The 15,882-nt window shown below is 38.3% G+C and overlaps 3 protein-coding genes across 3 annotated transcripts in view; 2 read left to right on the top strand and 1 right to left on the bottom strand.

Moving 5' to 3' along the window:
- LOC142337869 (uncharacterized) overlaps positions 1 to 15,882 on the bottom strand; it is a 240,646-nt gene that overhangs the window by 108,268 nt on the left and 116,496 nt on the right. The window lies entirely within an intron of this gene.
- Positions 1 to 15,882, top strand: part of LOC142337872 (leucine zipper transcription factor-like protein 1) — a 458,027-nt gene that overhangs the window by 429,512 nt on the left and 12,633 nt on the right. The window contains exons 2-3 of the mRNA XM_075387473.1: positions 8,195 to 8,240; positions 10,065 to 10,226. Coding sequence (XP_075243588.1) covers positions 8,238 to 8,240; positions 10,065 to 10,226 — 165 coding nt within the window. The 5' untranslated portion in view covers positions 8,195 to 8,237. The remainder of the gene's footprint in view (positions 1 to 8,194; positions 8,241 to 10,064; positions 10,227 to 15,882) is intronic.
- On the top strand, positions 1,022 to 8,114 carry LOC142338642 (alpha- and gamma-adaptin-binding protein p34-like). The gene is made up of 4 exons (XM_075388486.1): positions 1,022 to 1,567; positions 2,041 to 2,155; positions 7,157 to 7,295; positions 7,641 to 8,114. The coding sequence occupies exons 1-4, from the start codon at positions 1,045 to 1,047 to the stop codon at positions 7,731 to 7,733; spliced, it is 870 nt and encodes a 289-aa protein (XP_075244601.1). The 5' UTR covers positions 1,022 to 1,044; the 3' UTR covers positions 7,734 to 8,114.

Here is a 15,882-nt window from a genome sequence, read left to right as displayed (position 1 = left end):
GATCTGTTCACACATTTTCATGATTTTTGAAGTCAAATTGGAATGGTGATTTTGGTTACGCCGAAGCAGTAAGTGGAGCAAAAAAGCGAGTTTTTTTGCAGCGTGAAATTTTTTGCTTTAATTTTAAAGTAGAGTGAGAAAACGGTGTTTGAACAAAAGTCAAAGTCAAAAAAGCAAAATTAAAAGAGACGGGATAAACCGATAAAGCCCGGTCGTTAATTCATTGAGAATTAGGTTATCAAAGTTCATTAGAGTGTTTGCAAGCTGACATTGGTATTAAGCTTATTAGCTGCAGTTAAATATTAGAAGCTGAATTAAATATAGTTTTAGAATCCAACTGAAATTGTCCGCGGAATTAAAACTTTTTGACACTGAAAAAAAAGACAAATTCTGACAATTTATCTCTTCTTTTTCTGTTTCAATCCCGATGTGCATGAATTCCAATGTTTTTAATAGCCGCACAGCGATAGCTGGGGCTATTATTGGCCTTATCTTGTTTTTTTTTTTGTTTCGTTGTCGTTATTTTTGTTACGACCATATGACGTCACAATCACTTCAAATCTGTTTTTTGTTCATTCGTTCATGCAATTTCAACTGAAGTGCGTGTGTGACGTCATTGTTCGCTCTTAGTGGAGCGAGTTTTTTTGTTCATTCGCGTGATTAACACTTGACTTACCTCACTCTCCAAAATGACTTCCTCACTTTGAAATTGACTTTTATTTACTTCAATGAAAAGTCGAATTTTTTGGTCTGTCTTTTTTACTGTTTTTTTGAGACTGCAGATTTACAAAGCTATTGCGGTTATTTTCTGGCAATCTACCAGCTATGTTTGTGAACATATCATATAATAAAATGGATAGTTGGCCTGGTGATCATTGCCTTGATTGTTATCGTCAAAATTGGCGAAAAAACGTCAAAAATTTTTTCGCATACTCAAGAGTTATAAAAACGTTTTAATTGGCTGCGTTAATCCTCATATGTCGAAGAAAAATTAGTTTTACATGGAGTCTTGAATTTTTCAGATTATTTGATCAGTTCTGAATTATGTCTCGTCGGGTTCCTTCAATTCTCTTCGTTGGGCAATCAAAAGCCGACATTGCGAAACTGGTTAATGAGGTCACGCAAATCGAATGTTCGAACGATACAGTTCCCTCAGATGCAGTTTGGAACGTTGATTGTAAATACTACACAGCTTCTATTAACATCAAAACTGGAAGTTTCCAGAACTTGCCCGCTAGCAAAGATTTGACGGAAGCTCTGGTCGTGCTGTTTGATGCCAAAAATGAGTCGTCAGTCGGCGCACTGTTTGCGTATGCTGACCAAATGAAGGAAAAGAAATTGGACGTCTGCCTAGCGGTGTGCGAGAATTTCGAGAATGCAGTTGAGACTTATGAGAATATTTCTCAGTTTTGCTCTGAGACTTCGTTTGAACTTGTGGAGTTGAAACCCGAGGACAAGTTTGTGGCTGGATCCGAGGGAGCTAGCGAGGAGTCCACGAGGTACGAGTCAAAGGAGGAGTTTGGAGTTACCAGGGTGCTCAATGCGCTGCTGGCTAATCCTTGGACAGGTGGGTGTTATGAAAATAAAATGATTTCTTATGCGTAACAGTGCCTGTCATGTCTGTAGTGTGTTGGCTTAGTCTTAAGTGTAATAAATGTAATGTCTCGTTCGTAAGTGCGAACTGATTTTCAATTGTAAGCGCAATGCGACTGCATAAAAGTTTAAATAAATAATAAAAGAATTTTGAAATGCACCTTGAAATAAAATAAATTCGCGAAAAAAATTTAAACGAATGCTACAGCAGCAACTGTTTCAGCAATCTGTATTTGTACCATTCGTACGAAATATTAGCAACTTCAGAAGTTAACTTTTATGTTGAGTAGTACACGGAGCCTCTAATCGTAATTTAAAATAGTGTACTAGAAAAATAGAAATCTAGTATTGTTTTTGACGTGTAAACTTTAGCCAACTGGTTATCAAAACTTGGAGCTATCAAAACTTTAACCAGCTGGTTATCAAAAGATGATAAATAATTTACAGGAATGAAGCGCAAGAAGTGGTCACCTCCAGTGAGGAAGGGGGAGGAGGCAGCTGCTGGTGCAGAGGGAGAAGAGGGTGCCGGGGGAGACAGTAAAGCTGCAACAGCCTCCAGCAGGTTTTACGAGACCCGATTCTTTACAGATTTATATAGTTCCTCCTAACTTTACGCAGCCTAGATTTTGTTAAGATGAATGAGTTCTAAAAGAGAAATATTGCTACATCCATTCAATCTTCCTGATACATAAGTATCCTGATAACAACTTCAATGAAAATGCTACGAAACTGGTCCAACTACGCTGAAAATGTTTTCGGGAAAGATTCACTTAATAATTACCTCTTTTGAAAGATTCCCAGTTCATAAAATTTGAACGCCTGGCAGCTTAAAAATGCTTATAACACATGCTGGTCTTAAACCGTAATTGTTGTCCAAAGCAGAGAACCAAGAGATCGTACAAAATATTTAAAAAGAAAACCTATTATCATTTTTGGAGTGGAGACTAAAGTAGAATTCAAGTAGAATCAATAATCTTTTCTTTTTAGACAAAGCATTAAAACGTAAATTTTGATCTGCTATATATAACACCATATCATTCAATCTCATATATAGTTAAGACTGAAAGTTGAGTTATTAATTTGAAGTTTGAAAGAACAAAATGAAGTGAAAAAAAAGTTTTTCAAATTCTTCCTGAAAAATCTACTTCATAATTGATTCAGTTTTTCAGGGGCTTTCCAATGATACTACTTGACCCTCCGCAGAAGGTATTGTTCGGCCATAAATTTTGAAGTCCTGAACTTTTTCATTGCCTTAGATTATCGCGCAGCTTATGGGGCTGAAAGATTTTTGTAATTGACATTTTGCATGAGCGAAGGCACAGAGCCGTTACTTTGTTTTATGATGTTAACTAGATTGTATGTCAATTAAAGTGAACAAAATTGACCGGTCGGAAATTTTGTAAATCATATTTCCTCCGCATTATCAGTTTTCAGTAGCCGCGAAGCGATAGCGAGTTTCTTATTGGTCGCTTTATGGATCACTAACAAAGCGAAGGGAGTACTGTTAAAAAATTGGAGAGCAGACGTGATTTTCTGCTTGTACCGCGTATTACATATTACAGTTTTTCAATCCAGAGAATTTGAATGGTATTGGTTCTATGTATATTTGCGATTTGAAGGTGAGTATTGTTGGAACGTCTCTTTTATCGATAATTTCGTTGAGGAGTATTTGAAACAGAAATTGGCGGGAATGATAAATAAGTGTTTCGAGAAATTGAAAAAAAAATGGAGAACAGACGTGATTTTCTGTTTGTACCGCGTTTTTAAAAGAGCGAAAAAAAGTTGGTGTAAAGTATTAGCGATTTTTAAAAAATCTTTTGCGACTTTTTGAAAACTGTATTTAGCCCATTCCAAAGGGCTTTGACATGGCAGGTATAGGTTGGAAAGTGTTTTCTTGACGTTTTGCTTATTTTGAGAATGACATTAATAGGAGGCAGATTATAAATTTACTCGTTTTCAACTGCTGTGATGATTTCATTTTTTCAGTAATATTTTCAGGTTTTTTAAATTTTCAAACAGGATGGAGTGACAAGCGTTGTATTTTTTTCATGTTTAGTACATTATGATTCCTGCTGCATTGCTTTTGAGGACTTGAAATTCAAAATTTTGACAAAAGTTTTAGAAAATAAGAAAAAATAGATGTTTCATTTCGTCAGTTTTTTTTAATTTGTTTACTTCATGTGCGTGGCGGCTTTCATCTTTTGGTTTCTTCTATATTCAATCCAAATTAGTTTGTTCTATTATTTTTAAGCTGATAAGTGCTTAGTTTTGAGGAATTTTTTAAAAAAAGTCGATTGTTTTATCAATTTTATCCGATCTTCTAAAATTCGTATAAGATTTTGGAGTTTTAGGTCTTTTTGTAAGGGTTACACGAAATGAAGACAATTTTAATTTGTATATATCAAGATGTAAAAAGTCATCTTGCGGACAAAAAAAGTTTTTTAATGCGTATGAGAGATGAAACAATTAGTTTTTTTGTTTCAGTTATCTTTTCAGTACAAAAACTTTTGTAATTTAGTAAAAAAAATTGTTAGGTTAGATTGGAAAGAATAAGTTTTAGGGTGTAGTTCCATTGTTTTCCTCGATTCAGTGTCTAAATGTCTGCTTAATATCCGTTTACAAAATTGGCGCTCTATGTTGCGAGTTTGTTCGGAAAGTTGAAAACTTTTTGCTGTGTAGTTTTTTTACGGTTGTGTCTGATCTCTTCGTCGTACTTCTTTTGCGGTATTGTTTTGCACAGTGAGGGACTGTGAGCTCCAAACCGGTTTGTGATAGGTTTTAATAGACATTTTTTTGCTTATTTCAAATTGATATTGAATTTTTATTTTTTCTCAGAGCACTAGAAAATAAGATGAATGACCAGGACGTAGTTCAAAGATAATGCCAAAAAGTAATCAAAACACTTTTGGACAACCCTTTGATTTTTTATCTGTCAAGGAGAGATTAAGTTAGTTTCTTTTTATACGCTAACTGATTTGCTATCATTAACGTTGGTGAAATTGGTAAGTCTGTGCAGGTTCCTACTTCTAGTCGTATTGGGACTTCTTGAGCTGTTTTTTAATGTTTTTGACATTATCTTGAGCTTTCGAAAATGTAAAACAGATAAAACCCGTTAAGTTGCATCACTCCGTAAGCTGGCATTGGCCGCCTTTCAAATTCTATTTTTGCTGAATATAAGGTAATGCCTGAAGTCAATGTAAAAATGTCTTGTATTAAGTTTTTGGGCCCTTCTATATATGCGCTCTTTCATATTTTCTGCCTTTATGAATTTTTTTTCATTTACACAGTTGAGTCACAGTAGAGGTTTTAAAGGCTTTTCTATCGGTTAAGATGTAAATTTCATCAAGGCAAAATTTGTTTTGATGTCCTTAGCTGCAAGAACTTGAGCAACTTTTTGGCTAGTTTTGCTAATTATTAAACATTTTTTTGTTAATTTTTGTCTGCTTCTATAAATCCTGCAGAGTTTCTGATAGCCTGAAGGTTTAATATATAGTTTTTTGTAGCTTCTGTCAGAAAACACTTGATTTTGAGGACATTATTACTAAGAAAATAGATCAAATCATTAACGCGGGGACTCACTTTCTCGTTTTTTGAAAAGTATTCAAGTTTTTGTTGTTAATAATTTTGTATTTATTTAATAAATAATGACTAACAAGGACATATATCGAAGTCCATTGACCTTCATTTTCGAACTGGCTTTACAAAATATGAATCCAACCATTTTGACGGAATTCTGCATTACTGACTGAAAACTAACTTCACTAATTCCCAGTTACATACAAGAAATGGCTTCAGGTTATTACAACTCAATTATTTGTGCTTTATGTAAATATGAGTAGCTTAGTAATTAATCCTATCCTATATATTAAACGCCTAAGCTCTAAAATGGGACAATATTTTTGCTTGTTTAAGGGGCCACTCGAAGCGCATTTTTAAGTGCCTCATTGAGCAGCATGGTTAAGCGAACATATCGAGAGAGGTCAGTGACCTAAAAAGCTCAAAGTAGATGGGTGAGAACCGAACCTGGGACAAAAGACTGTTAGTCTGGTGCATTTACCACAAGGCTAAGAGAGCTTGAAAGTACGCTCGCCTAGAGGGAGGTTTTACTGTCATGGGTACTAAGTGCTTTTTAATTGCTCCCGAACGAAGTTTGAAGTAAATATTGTAAACCTGTTTTTACAAAGTTCTAGCTTTGCAGATTCTGCGCTATTCTAGAACACTTTTAGCTTTCAACTAAGTTGTTCACGCTTTACTTTTTGATTTTTGCGTCATCTTAAATGTTCTCAATCTGAATTATGTTTAATGATACAATAAAAGCGATTGTGAGAAGTGGTGGTCTCTAGTTGTTATAGTGCAGTTGGTTAGATGGAGGACTGTCATTCTGAGGGTCGAGAGTTCGTACCCTCCCTTTAGTAGACATGGAGATTTCTAATCAACACCATGCTGTCTGTTGTTCGAGAGCACTTGCGACATTGAGTCGTTTTAAGTTTAAAGTATGTCGTTTAAAGTTTTTGCATTTTTAAGGGGCCTGTTTAGCGCGCGTTTAAGAGCCGCATTGAGCAGCTTGGTTGGTTAAGCAAACATATCGAGAGTGGTCAATGACCTAAAAGGCTCAAAGTACATGTATGCGAACCGAACTTGGGACAGAAGACTGCTAGTCAGGTGCAGTCACCACGAGGCTATGATGGCTTGAAAGTAGGCTCGCCCAGAGGGAGGATTTACTGTCCTGGGAACTACGTGTTTTTTAATTGCTCCCAAACGAAGTTCGAAGTAATTATTGTAAATGTTTTTTCTGCAAAATTTTAGCTTTACAGATTCTGCGCTATTCTAAAACACTCTTAGCTTTCGACTAAGTTTTTCGCGCTTCAGTTTTGAATTTTTTTTATTTTTTGATTTTTTTTTGAGTTCCTAAATGCTCTCAATGTGAAACTTGTTTATTGATATGATAAAAGTGATTTTGAGGAACGGTGGCTTGTAGCGGTTATAGCGCAGTTCGTAAGATGGAGGACTGATAATCTGAAGTTTGAAGTATTGTTCTATTACCATTATCCATAAAATTTCTATGAAACTAAGTTTTGAGCTGTTTTAGTGATATTGTCTAATCTTCCTCTTTTATAGTAAATGTCACTCGCAATTGAGCACAATGGTCAACAGCGCTCCTATCGTAACATGTTTTAGGGGTTCTTAATCTTGCAACCTAGCGTAATAAATGTGTTTTGAGACGCGCTTTATTATCATTTTTAAACTCCTAATATGCGCATTTTTTTGCGCTCATTAAGCATGCGGTATAGCAAAAACAAGCAAGTCACAAACGCCATTGTCCACAAATTTGCTGTAGTACGAGCAAAAGACAAGTGCAATACGCATAGATAGCTTAATTAGTGAGACCGATGGCTGTTAAACGAGGGGTATGGGTTCGAGCCCGAGTTGGTGCGAAACAGAAACCTTTACTTCTTTTAAACCTTCTATTCGTGCAAATAATTTTCGTGTTATGGTTTTGCGGGCCTCTTAATCAACCATCAAAATGCGCAATTTTTTAAAATTAATCTGAGGATATTTTCAGCGAAGCAGAAGCCCTTGCTGATTCGTGTGCTTCTCAAATGTCAGCTGTGTTCAAGAAAGACGACGCGAAAGCGGAAGCAGCTGCCGCCTCTGTCGACACCGCCATGGATGATCTCTTGAGTAAACTCAAACAACTCAAGGTAACAAATCCAGGGTTTATTTTGCCCTACACAGCACGTGATTTTTGTGACCCCACAATTACAAATCAACTTATTGAACAACTTGCTATGTGAAAAGATAGCCCGTTCGTCTGGGGGGGGGGGGGGGGCTCAAAACAGATTGTCGAATGAAAAATGGCTAACATTTGTAAAACTAACCAATTGCTCCAGTTTGAGTTTTGGATTGTTTTTCAAATAAAATGTTACTAATGATTCTGTAGAATACAAAGAAATGTGGCTTAACATCCAGATTTTAACACTTTGATGACTTTTCCTAAATTGACTCAGAAAAGTACCACGATTCATCTCTTTTGTCTCGTATTTCAGGCCAAAAGCGCTGGAATGTCAGACGACGAAAGAAAGAAATACGCAGAGAAAGTCGCCAAATCATTTGCGGAAGCAACTGGTGTTGAAGACTAAACACCCTAAAGCTCCGCTACCAATCAAACCCCGATCCAGTGATCAAAAAGAATCGGGTGGGATTGGAATTGTTGGCCGCACCCTGGATCGGAAGTCGGACTCGGTCACGTCCTGTGCTGATAATCATGGCTTAACGTGCATGGAAGTGAATGTTGCTTAGCGGTGTGAGCTAACTTGTGTTGTGAAAAAATCAATCCTAAAACTAACTGATAAAGTTTTGTTTACTGCATGCGAATTAACTCCCAATTTATATTGGTTAATAAATATTGATAAATTTAAAATAGATTTCTGAATTATTTAAAGCTGGATCTACGATGCTATGTGATCATTTTAAAGTGAATAATTGGATGAAAATATAATTTAATTGAGCTATTTTTTTTGTTTTCCGTAGTAAAATAAAAACCGCTTAGCTGTAATTGGGTCTAATGAAAAACTACTCCGTAATGTGGGTTATTTTTTTCAGATAGGTATTGTCGTGGATTCTGTCTGTTATTCTACTGCATAATGGTACGTTAGCACGGTGCTTGAGTCAAGTACATGTTTTGTCATTATGAGAATTCGCTCTAACCAGAAACAAGGAACATCATTTGAAATTAGCGTGGTCGACAATTAGAGAACCAGTGAATCAAATCATACAACGTTCTGACATTTTTTCAAAATTGTTTTGGTAGAAATTTAAGCTTGTTATTTTGGATAAATGATTAAGTGTTGTTTTTTTCTGGTTGCGGGTTATATGGAATGTCAAAAAGAAAATCTCTCCTTGCGACACAAGAAATAGGCTGTATAGCCTTATTGTGCTCGCTCAGATTTGGTGCTCAGAAATTATTAAATGATTTTTACGTTAATAGAAAGAAAAAAAAATCTGTTGAAGCAATATGAAAACCAATTTATTTAGTAATAGCCGCGAAGCGATAGCCGAGGCTATTATTGACCTTCTATTGGTTTTTTTTACGATTCAAAGAATTTGAATTGTAATGGGGCGCTGTCTTTTTTTTCAGATCTGTTCACACATTTTCATGAATTTTGAAGTCAAATTGGAGTAGTGATTTTGGTCACGCCGAAACAGGAGATGGAGCGAAAAAGCGAGTGGTTTTTCGGCGTAAAATTTTTTCACTCTAATTTTAAAGTAGTGTGAGATAACAGTGTTTGAACAGAAATTCGCTTTCTCGCTAGTGGTTTTTTGTTCACATGCGGCAGTTTCACTTTAATTTTAACTTTTTTTTTCGATTTTTGTATCGGATTTTTCTCTTAATGATTTTCCCTATCTATTCATAGTTCATTCTAGGCCTAGTTTTTTATTTGAACCAAATTTCCCTTTCTCGCTAGTGGTTTTTTAATAACATGCGGCATTTTAACTTTGGTTTTCTGTTTTTTGATCTGATTTTTTGAAATGGTTTTCCCAATTCAGTCTTAGTCCTTTCTAGGTGTAGTCTTTTGTTTATTCAATGAAAATTCTTTGAATTGTACGTGAAGACTTGTCCTGCTGTGTTTTTTTAATTCGCCAAGAGTTTTGTTACGACCATATGACGTCACAATCTGCTTTTTGTTCATTCGTTCATGCAATTTCAACTGAATTGCGTGCGTGACGTCATTTTTCACTCTTTTGGAGCGACTTTTTTGTTCGTTCGCGTGATTAAATTTTTGGTCACGCGTGACACCTCACTCTCAAAAATGACTTCCTCTCTCTGAAATTGACTTTGTTAAATTTAATTCAAAGAGATAAGGTCAAGTGAGTGTTTGTCACCCTGATTGAAGGTTATTTAAGAGCAGCTAATAGAAGCAGATTCATAATCAAAATATAACATCTCGCTACTTTGAAGTGTTTTTGGTCTGTTTCTTTTTCTATTTTTTGAGACTGCAGATCTACGAAGCTATTGTGGCTTTTTTCTGGCAATATGTCAGCTCTGTTTATTACAATGTGTTTTGTGATACTATTGACATAAGTATTATTTACCTGAAAGGTCCGTTTTTTCGTTTTTCATGTGGCAGATAGTCCAGAAGTGACTTATTAACGATATTTTTTAGTCGGTAATGTCATTGGCCTAAACAGCTTGAAATGAAGTATGGCAGTGCAAAATTCTGACCATCTAGTGACCAATATTAATAATTGACATATCATATCGAGGGCTTTTTAATGTTTGTTTGCACTTCTGAGATAAAATAGGACGTACAACAGGGCTTCTTGCGCTTCTTCAGCTTATAGTTCGGTGCATTTTCTCGTCTTAAAAAGGTGATCTTGCAAAAAAAATTGTCATGCACGATTCATGCAAGATTAAATTTTGCGACTAGGGTACTGCGTGTTCGACAAAGAATTATGAGTCATAATTTCAGGAGAAAGCGCTTGGACTAAACGAGCACCACACTACCCAGGTGGTGGGATACATGCGCTTCTCCCGATTCAAGAGGAAGGAGGTAGTCAAGAGTATTCACACATGCTTCGATGACGTCACCAGTGGCAGGGTCATGCAAGAGAGCACCTTCACACAGGACGAGGTTAGAAGGATCGAAATCTATTCGCTGTAATATTAAATGTGAAGTAAAATCTTTTTTTTTTGAAAGCAAAAAATAAACAAATTTAAGGTGTTCTTGGTTGGGGAAATCATGGTTTAAATCATTTCTAAGTTCAGTCAATTCGCAGAAAGTTTTCTTGCGATCAACCTTGTGCCCACAAATCACCATGGCGCCCACGCAATTGAGTATTTGCCTTTTATTTGTTCCCAGAAACCCTCACAATTGGGTCTTCAAAATTTCTTCAAAATCAACCCACACAATCGGGTTGAACAGAAGAAATGAGCATTGTCCCCACTCATTGGGTGACAAACAAGTTCGCGCACAGCAATAACTGGGCAACTAAAATTGGGTGAGTCAATACTGTAAATTAACTATTGTGGGGCTGAAGGTGTTGTCGCAGGAATGAGTCTCATAACAGGGGATCTCTGGCGATCAGCATTGTGGCTGAACCTCTCATTAAAGTCACTGAGACTCCTTGAGATAATCGATTGTAGGCAACTGATAAACCAGCTGGTTGAAAGTTTCGGTTATCGGCAAGCAAGGCTATACGTTTCAAAGTTTTTCGGACCAAATCTGAGAAGCCCCCGAAAGATTCAAACGCGAGTGGTACAAACTGGATACCTATTTCGGCACATTTTTGGGCATATTGTTCATATTTCCTATCTTCAGCATTTGTCAGAGCAAAACCACACCTCCTCGCCGCATCTGAAATTAGACTGGGCTGCAGTGGGGAAGTTATGGTTACGTCTAACGCAGATGGTTGTCCCGCTGACCAGCTGGGCAAGTATATGTCTCCTGGCCTTGAGTTATTATCTGGAATCAAATTTTTCTGTTCGCAGACGGGTGATAAGTTTGCGGTCGAGCAAGCAGCAATTATTCTATCCCTCACTCTATCGTGCCGCGATATCATATCCCCCCGACCATGACAGCTTAAAGCGTGATCACCCAGCTTGTCCAGTCTGCCGTTTTGACAGTAAGGGCACTTTCGTTCCTCAATGTATAACGGAACACCAATCCGATACTTCAATGCGGCTCTGAATTCATTTGGCTGAAGGTGAAGGCCTAGACTAGGGATTGGAGGTGCGGAAAGCCAGGCACCAGATTGAGGCAACGTTAGTGAAAGCAAACGAGCTTTCTCCCGATTTGAAGTCTGATTACCAAGAAGGTCAGAAAAAGCAGCATCGTCAAGTGCCTTCTGAATCTTGTGTTGCGTATATTGGCTAATTTCTAGATTCTTCAGTTCTTCCACTGTTTCTTTGAAAATTTGATTGTCTGTAATTTTCTCACCGGTTATTTGTTCCACTAAAGCGTCTGCCTGCGATACTGACCCAACAAACGCCGCTTTCAATTGGTCAATTGCTTGTCTAATTCCAACGCCCGTTTTGCTTATTGGTAGACAAGCCTGCTTCCAAGCGTTGTCACTTATAAGGGTGCCTAACATATTCTCAAATGTTGTTCTCTGAAGCTTGTCAAAATCCTGCAAAATAACAGAGGATTCGTCAGAGGGAGTGTTACATCGCAGGGAATATACCATCTTTGGGGCACCAAGACAGCTTCGAAGAATTCCAAACGCACAATGTGGGTTGTCTAGGTACGCCAAGTTGTCGAGCAGTTTTGCTATTTTGTTGACTCTTTTTCTCAAAGATGCAGCAACAAAACTGGGATTGCCGATGGCAGCGCCCAAGATCTCAAGTACTTCTTTGCTATTTCTTTTTACTCTGTTATCTATAGCGTTCAGATCAACGGGTGACCAAAGCTCACATTTTTCTATTCTGAGCTCTAAGCCGCATCCTTCACCCAAATGTGTCAACAAATTCAATGCTGTGCAAAGTTGTTGGTGGGTACCAGCAAGGATGCCATCATCCAAATACCAATTATGCTGTACTAGATTTGGTAATTTTGTTTCAATTTCTTTAATGATTGGCCACAGAGCTAGTGAAAACAAAAGCGGCCCCAAAGGATCCCCTTGTTGGACTCCCGATTGGCTACTTAAGTATGTGTTGTTAAAATGCAAATGACTGTGTTGTGAGTAGCAAAAAGTCGCAAAAGGGGCAACACTAGGTAAGAATTTTGCGACTGCTTCCAAAACCTTGCTTCTTTTTACCGAATTGAAGGCATTTTTGAAATCATTCTGCAATATTCCGGAATCTTTTGCCCTTTGCAGTTTTTCAAAGGAAACTCTTGTTGCATGTACTATGCCCTCAGCACCACCCTTGACTGCTACCCCCAATTGTTTTGTGTTAAAAAGATCAGCAGCATCTGAATTCGCTTCACGAGCTATGCATTTAGCAATAAGACGTCGAATGACTTCCCCAACAGCGATAGGACGGACCCCACCTTTCAATTTTTTCAATGCAGTTATTGTTGCACTACATAGCATAGGAGCAACGAATTCGGGAAGCTGGCCCCTGCTAGCTAAGTTGACAAATTTTGTTAGTGATTGCTCGCTTTGATTGATCAGGGGCACTGCAGTTTACAGCATGCAGCAGATGCTCGGGATAAATTTTCGACGGCCCAGCTGCAGTAAATTTGGAAAACGACTCGATTTGGAAGAATACTGATGCCTCGTCAAATTGATATGCGTTCGTGTTAGCATCTTGATCAAATTGGTGGTCAGGTTGCTTTTCCTTAGGGTGGAGCTTTTTAAGTTCATTCAACATTGCAGCATTGTCAGGTGCGACGCCGTCAGAAGACAGAACTTTCGCTGCCCTCCCAAACTGCCCCTGCAGACAAAGAGATTTCGCGCGGCTTGCTAAGGCGTCTATTGACTCATTGCTAGTTTTATTTGACTGCTTCATTGAGGCCGCCTCGTACCATAGTGCAGCATAATCACCTGATTTCCATCGTTCAAGTGCCTCTTGAATCTTGTGTTGCGTATATTGGCTAATTTCTAGATTCTTCAGTTCTTCCACTGTTTCTTTGAAAATTTGATTGTCTGTAATTTTCTCACCGGTTATTTGTTCCACTAAAGCGTCTGCCTGCGATACTGACCCAACAAACGCCGCTTTCAATTGGTCAATTGCTTGTCTAATTCCAACGCCAGTTTTGCTTATTGGTAGACAAGCCTGCTTCCAAGCGTTGTCACTTATAAGGGTGCCTAACATATTCTCAAATGTTGTTCTCTGAAGCTTGTCAAAATCCTGCAAAATAACAGAGGATTCGTCAGAGGGAGTGTTACATCGCAGGGAATATACCATCTTTTGGGCACCAAGACAGCTTCGAAGAATTCCAAGCGCACAATGTGGGTCTTCTAGGTACGCCAAGTTGTCGAGCAGTTTCCCTATTTTGTTGAATCTTTTTCTCAAAGATGCAGCAACAAAACTGGGATTGCCGATGGCAGCGCCCAAGATCTCAAGTCCTTCTTTGCTATTTCTTTTTACTCTGTTATCTATGGCGTTCAGATCAACGGGTGACCAAAGCTCACATTTTTCTATTCTGAGCTCTAAGCCGCATCCTTCACCCAAATGTGTCAACAAATTCAATGCTGTGCAAAGTTGTTGGTGGGTACCAGCAAGGATGCCATCATCCAAATACCAATTATGCTGTACTAGATTTGGTAATTTTGTTTCAATTTCTTTAATGATTGGCCACAGAGCTAGTGAAAACAAAAGCGGCCCCAAAGGATCCCCTTGTTGGACTCCCGATTGGCTACTTAAGTATGTGTTGTTAAAATGCAAATGACTGTGTTGTGAGTAGCAAAAAGTCGCAAAAAGGGGCAACACTAGGTAAGAATTTTGCGACTGCTTCCAAAACCTTGCTTCTTTTTACCGAATTGAAGGCATTTTTGAAATCAATATGCAATATTCCGGAATCTTTTGACCTTTGCAGTTTTTCAAAGGAAACTCTTGTTGCATGTACTATGCCCTCAGCACCACCCTTGACTGCTACCCCCAATTGTTTTGTGTTAAAAAGATCAACAGCATCTGAATTCGCTTCACGAGCTATGCATTTAGCAATAAGACGTCGAATGACTTCCCCAACAGCGATAGGACGGACCCCACCTTTCAATTTTTTCAATGCAGTTATTGTTGCACTACATAGCATAGGAGCAACGAATTCGGGAAGCTGGCCCCTGCTAGCTAAGTTGACAAATTTTGTTAAACTAGTGATTGCTCGCTTTGATTGATCAGGGGCACCGCAGTTTACAGCATGCAGCAGATGCTCGGGATACATTTTCGACGGCCCAGCTGCAGTAAATTTGGAGAACGACTCGATTTGGAAGAATACTGATGCCTCGTCAAATTGATATGCGTTCGTGTTAGCATCTTGATCAAATTGGTGGTCAGGTTGCTTTTGCTTAGGGTGGAGCTTTTTAAGTTCATTCAACGTTGCAGCATTGTCAGGTGCGACGCCGTCAGAAGACAGAACTTTCGCTGCCCTCCCAAACTGCCCCTGCAGACAAAGAGATTTCGCGCGGCTTGCTAAGGCGTCTATTGACTCATTGCTAGTTTTATTTGACTGCTTCATTGAGGCCGCCTTGTACCACAGTGCAGCATAATCACCTGATTTCCATCGTTCAAGTCTGCTCAACAACTGTTTCTCTTGCTGATGCTTGTGTTTCTTGCCCCCACGATTAGACGCGCGTAGAACACATTTGCTAATTGCAAAGAGTTTTTTCCAATTTTCTATCGATTGCGCGTGTGAAATGCAAGCATCGATAACGGATGTTAGTAATTCTGACCATCTCACCCGAAACTTTACAGGAATGAACCTTAGGGTAGGGATGTGTTTACTGCTGATGGTTTCGAGATCTGGGAGTTCATTTAGATTTATATCTGTTGTAGCTAGATTTGGTGAACTCGCGGATTGCACAATCTCGTCTATTCGCTTCGCTAAATCGCGTGCTATCTTTATTACTGTAGACAGTAAAGGCGTAAATTGCGAGTAGGCCCATATTGATTTGGAGCACACCATCTCAGCGAAGTTCGGTCCCCACTGGTCATATCTAATTTTAGTTTTTCCAAGATGATGTTCGATAACAGATATCTGGTACAGTTTATCCTTTTTGTCGGGTTAGAAAAGTGTTGTTTTGGGGGGCACTTGAAAGCGGGAAGCGTTGTCATCAATTATTAAATTATTCATTTGCTGAGTCAGTCCCGAAGATAAATTGCATTGTTTTGCCCCCTGACTAAGCTCTGTAGTATTGTTAGTCTCAGCTAACGAAACCTTCTTGCTTTCTCTAGTTTTGATAACTGTTAACATTGAATGCGCAATTGCCTATCAAGTTTTTTTTATCCCACCAGATAAAAAAAACAAGGGCGGGGGTCGTTTTGGTTAGATCTCACTGGTTTGAGGTCCACACAAGCTGCTGAAGAACCACTACATAATTGATTTGCTCACGTGCACATTGCTTCTGATATGATAACAGCCAAAAAAAAGTTGGTGGGGGATCAATCTAGGGTGCTCAAGATTCGGTGTAAAATTTGTTTCTATTTTCGTCTTGCTTGTTGAAATCAAGAGAGCAACTTGAACGCACGTGCAATTTTCAGGGTTCCACATGTTGTAAAATCTTACATGTCATATTTTCAATACGAGTGTTCTCTATTTCGAAACATTTAGTCCTAAAAATGAATAGTAATAGTAGTAGTTTAACAGGATTGAGGTCGAAGCCTTCCGTTTAGCACCACATAGATTGAAG

The sequence above is a fragment of the Convolutriloba macropyga genome, chromosome 4 (assembly GCF_964194025.1).
Source record: "Convolutriloba macropyga chromosome 4, txConMacr16.3, whole genome shotgun sequence".
Classification (NCBI taxonomy): domain Eukaryota; kingdom Metazoa; phylum Xenacoelomorpha; order Acoela; family Convolutidae; genus Convolutriloba; species Convolutriloba macropyga.
Note: the sequence above shows the minus strand (reverse complement) of the source record. Positions and strands in the feature narration are given on the sequence as shown.

Coding starts and splice junctions, on each gene's coding strand:
- LOC142338642 (XM_075388486.1), top strand. CDS start 1,045: ATGTCTCGTCGGGTTCCTTCAATTCTCTTCGTTGGGCAATCAAAAGCC. Junction 1,568..2,040: donor GCTGGCTAATCCTTGGACAG/GTGGGTGTTATG, acceptor AATAATTTACAG/GAATGAAGCGCAAGAAGTGG. Junction 7,296..7,640: donor GTAAACTCAAACAACTCAAG/GTAACAAATCCA, acceptor CTCGTATTTCAG/GCCAAAAGCGCTGGAATGTC.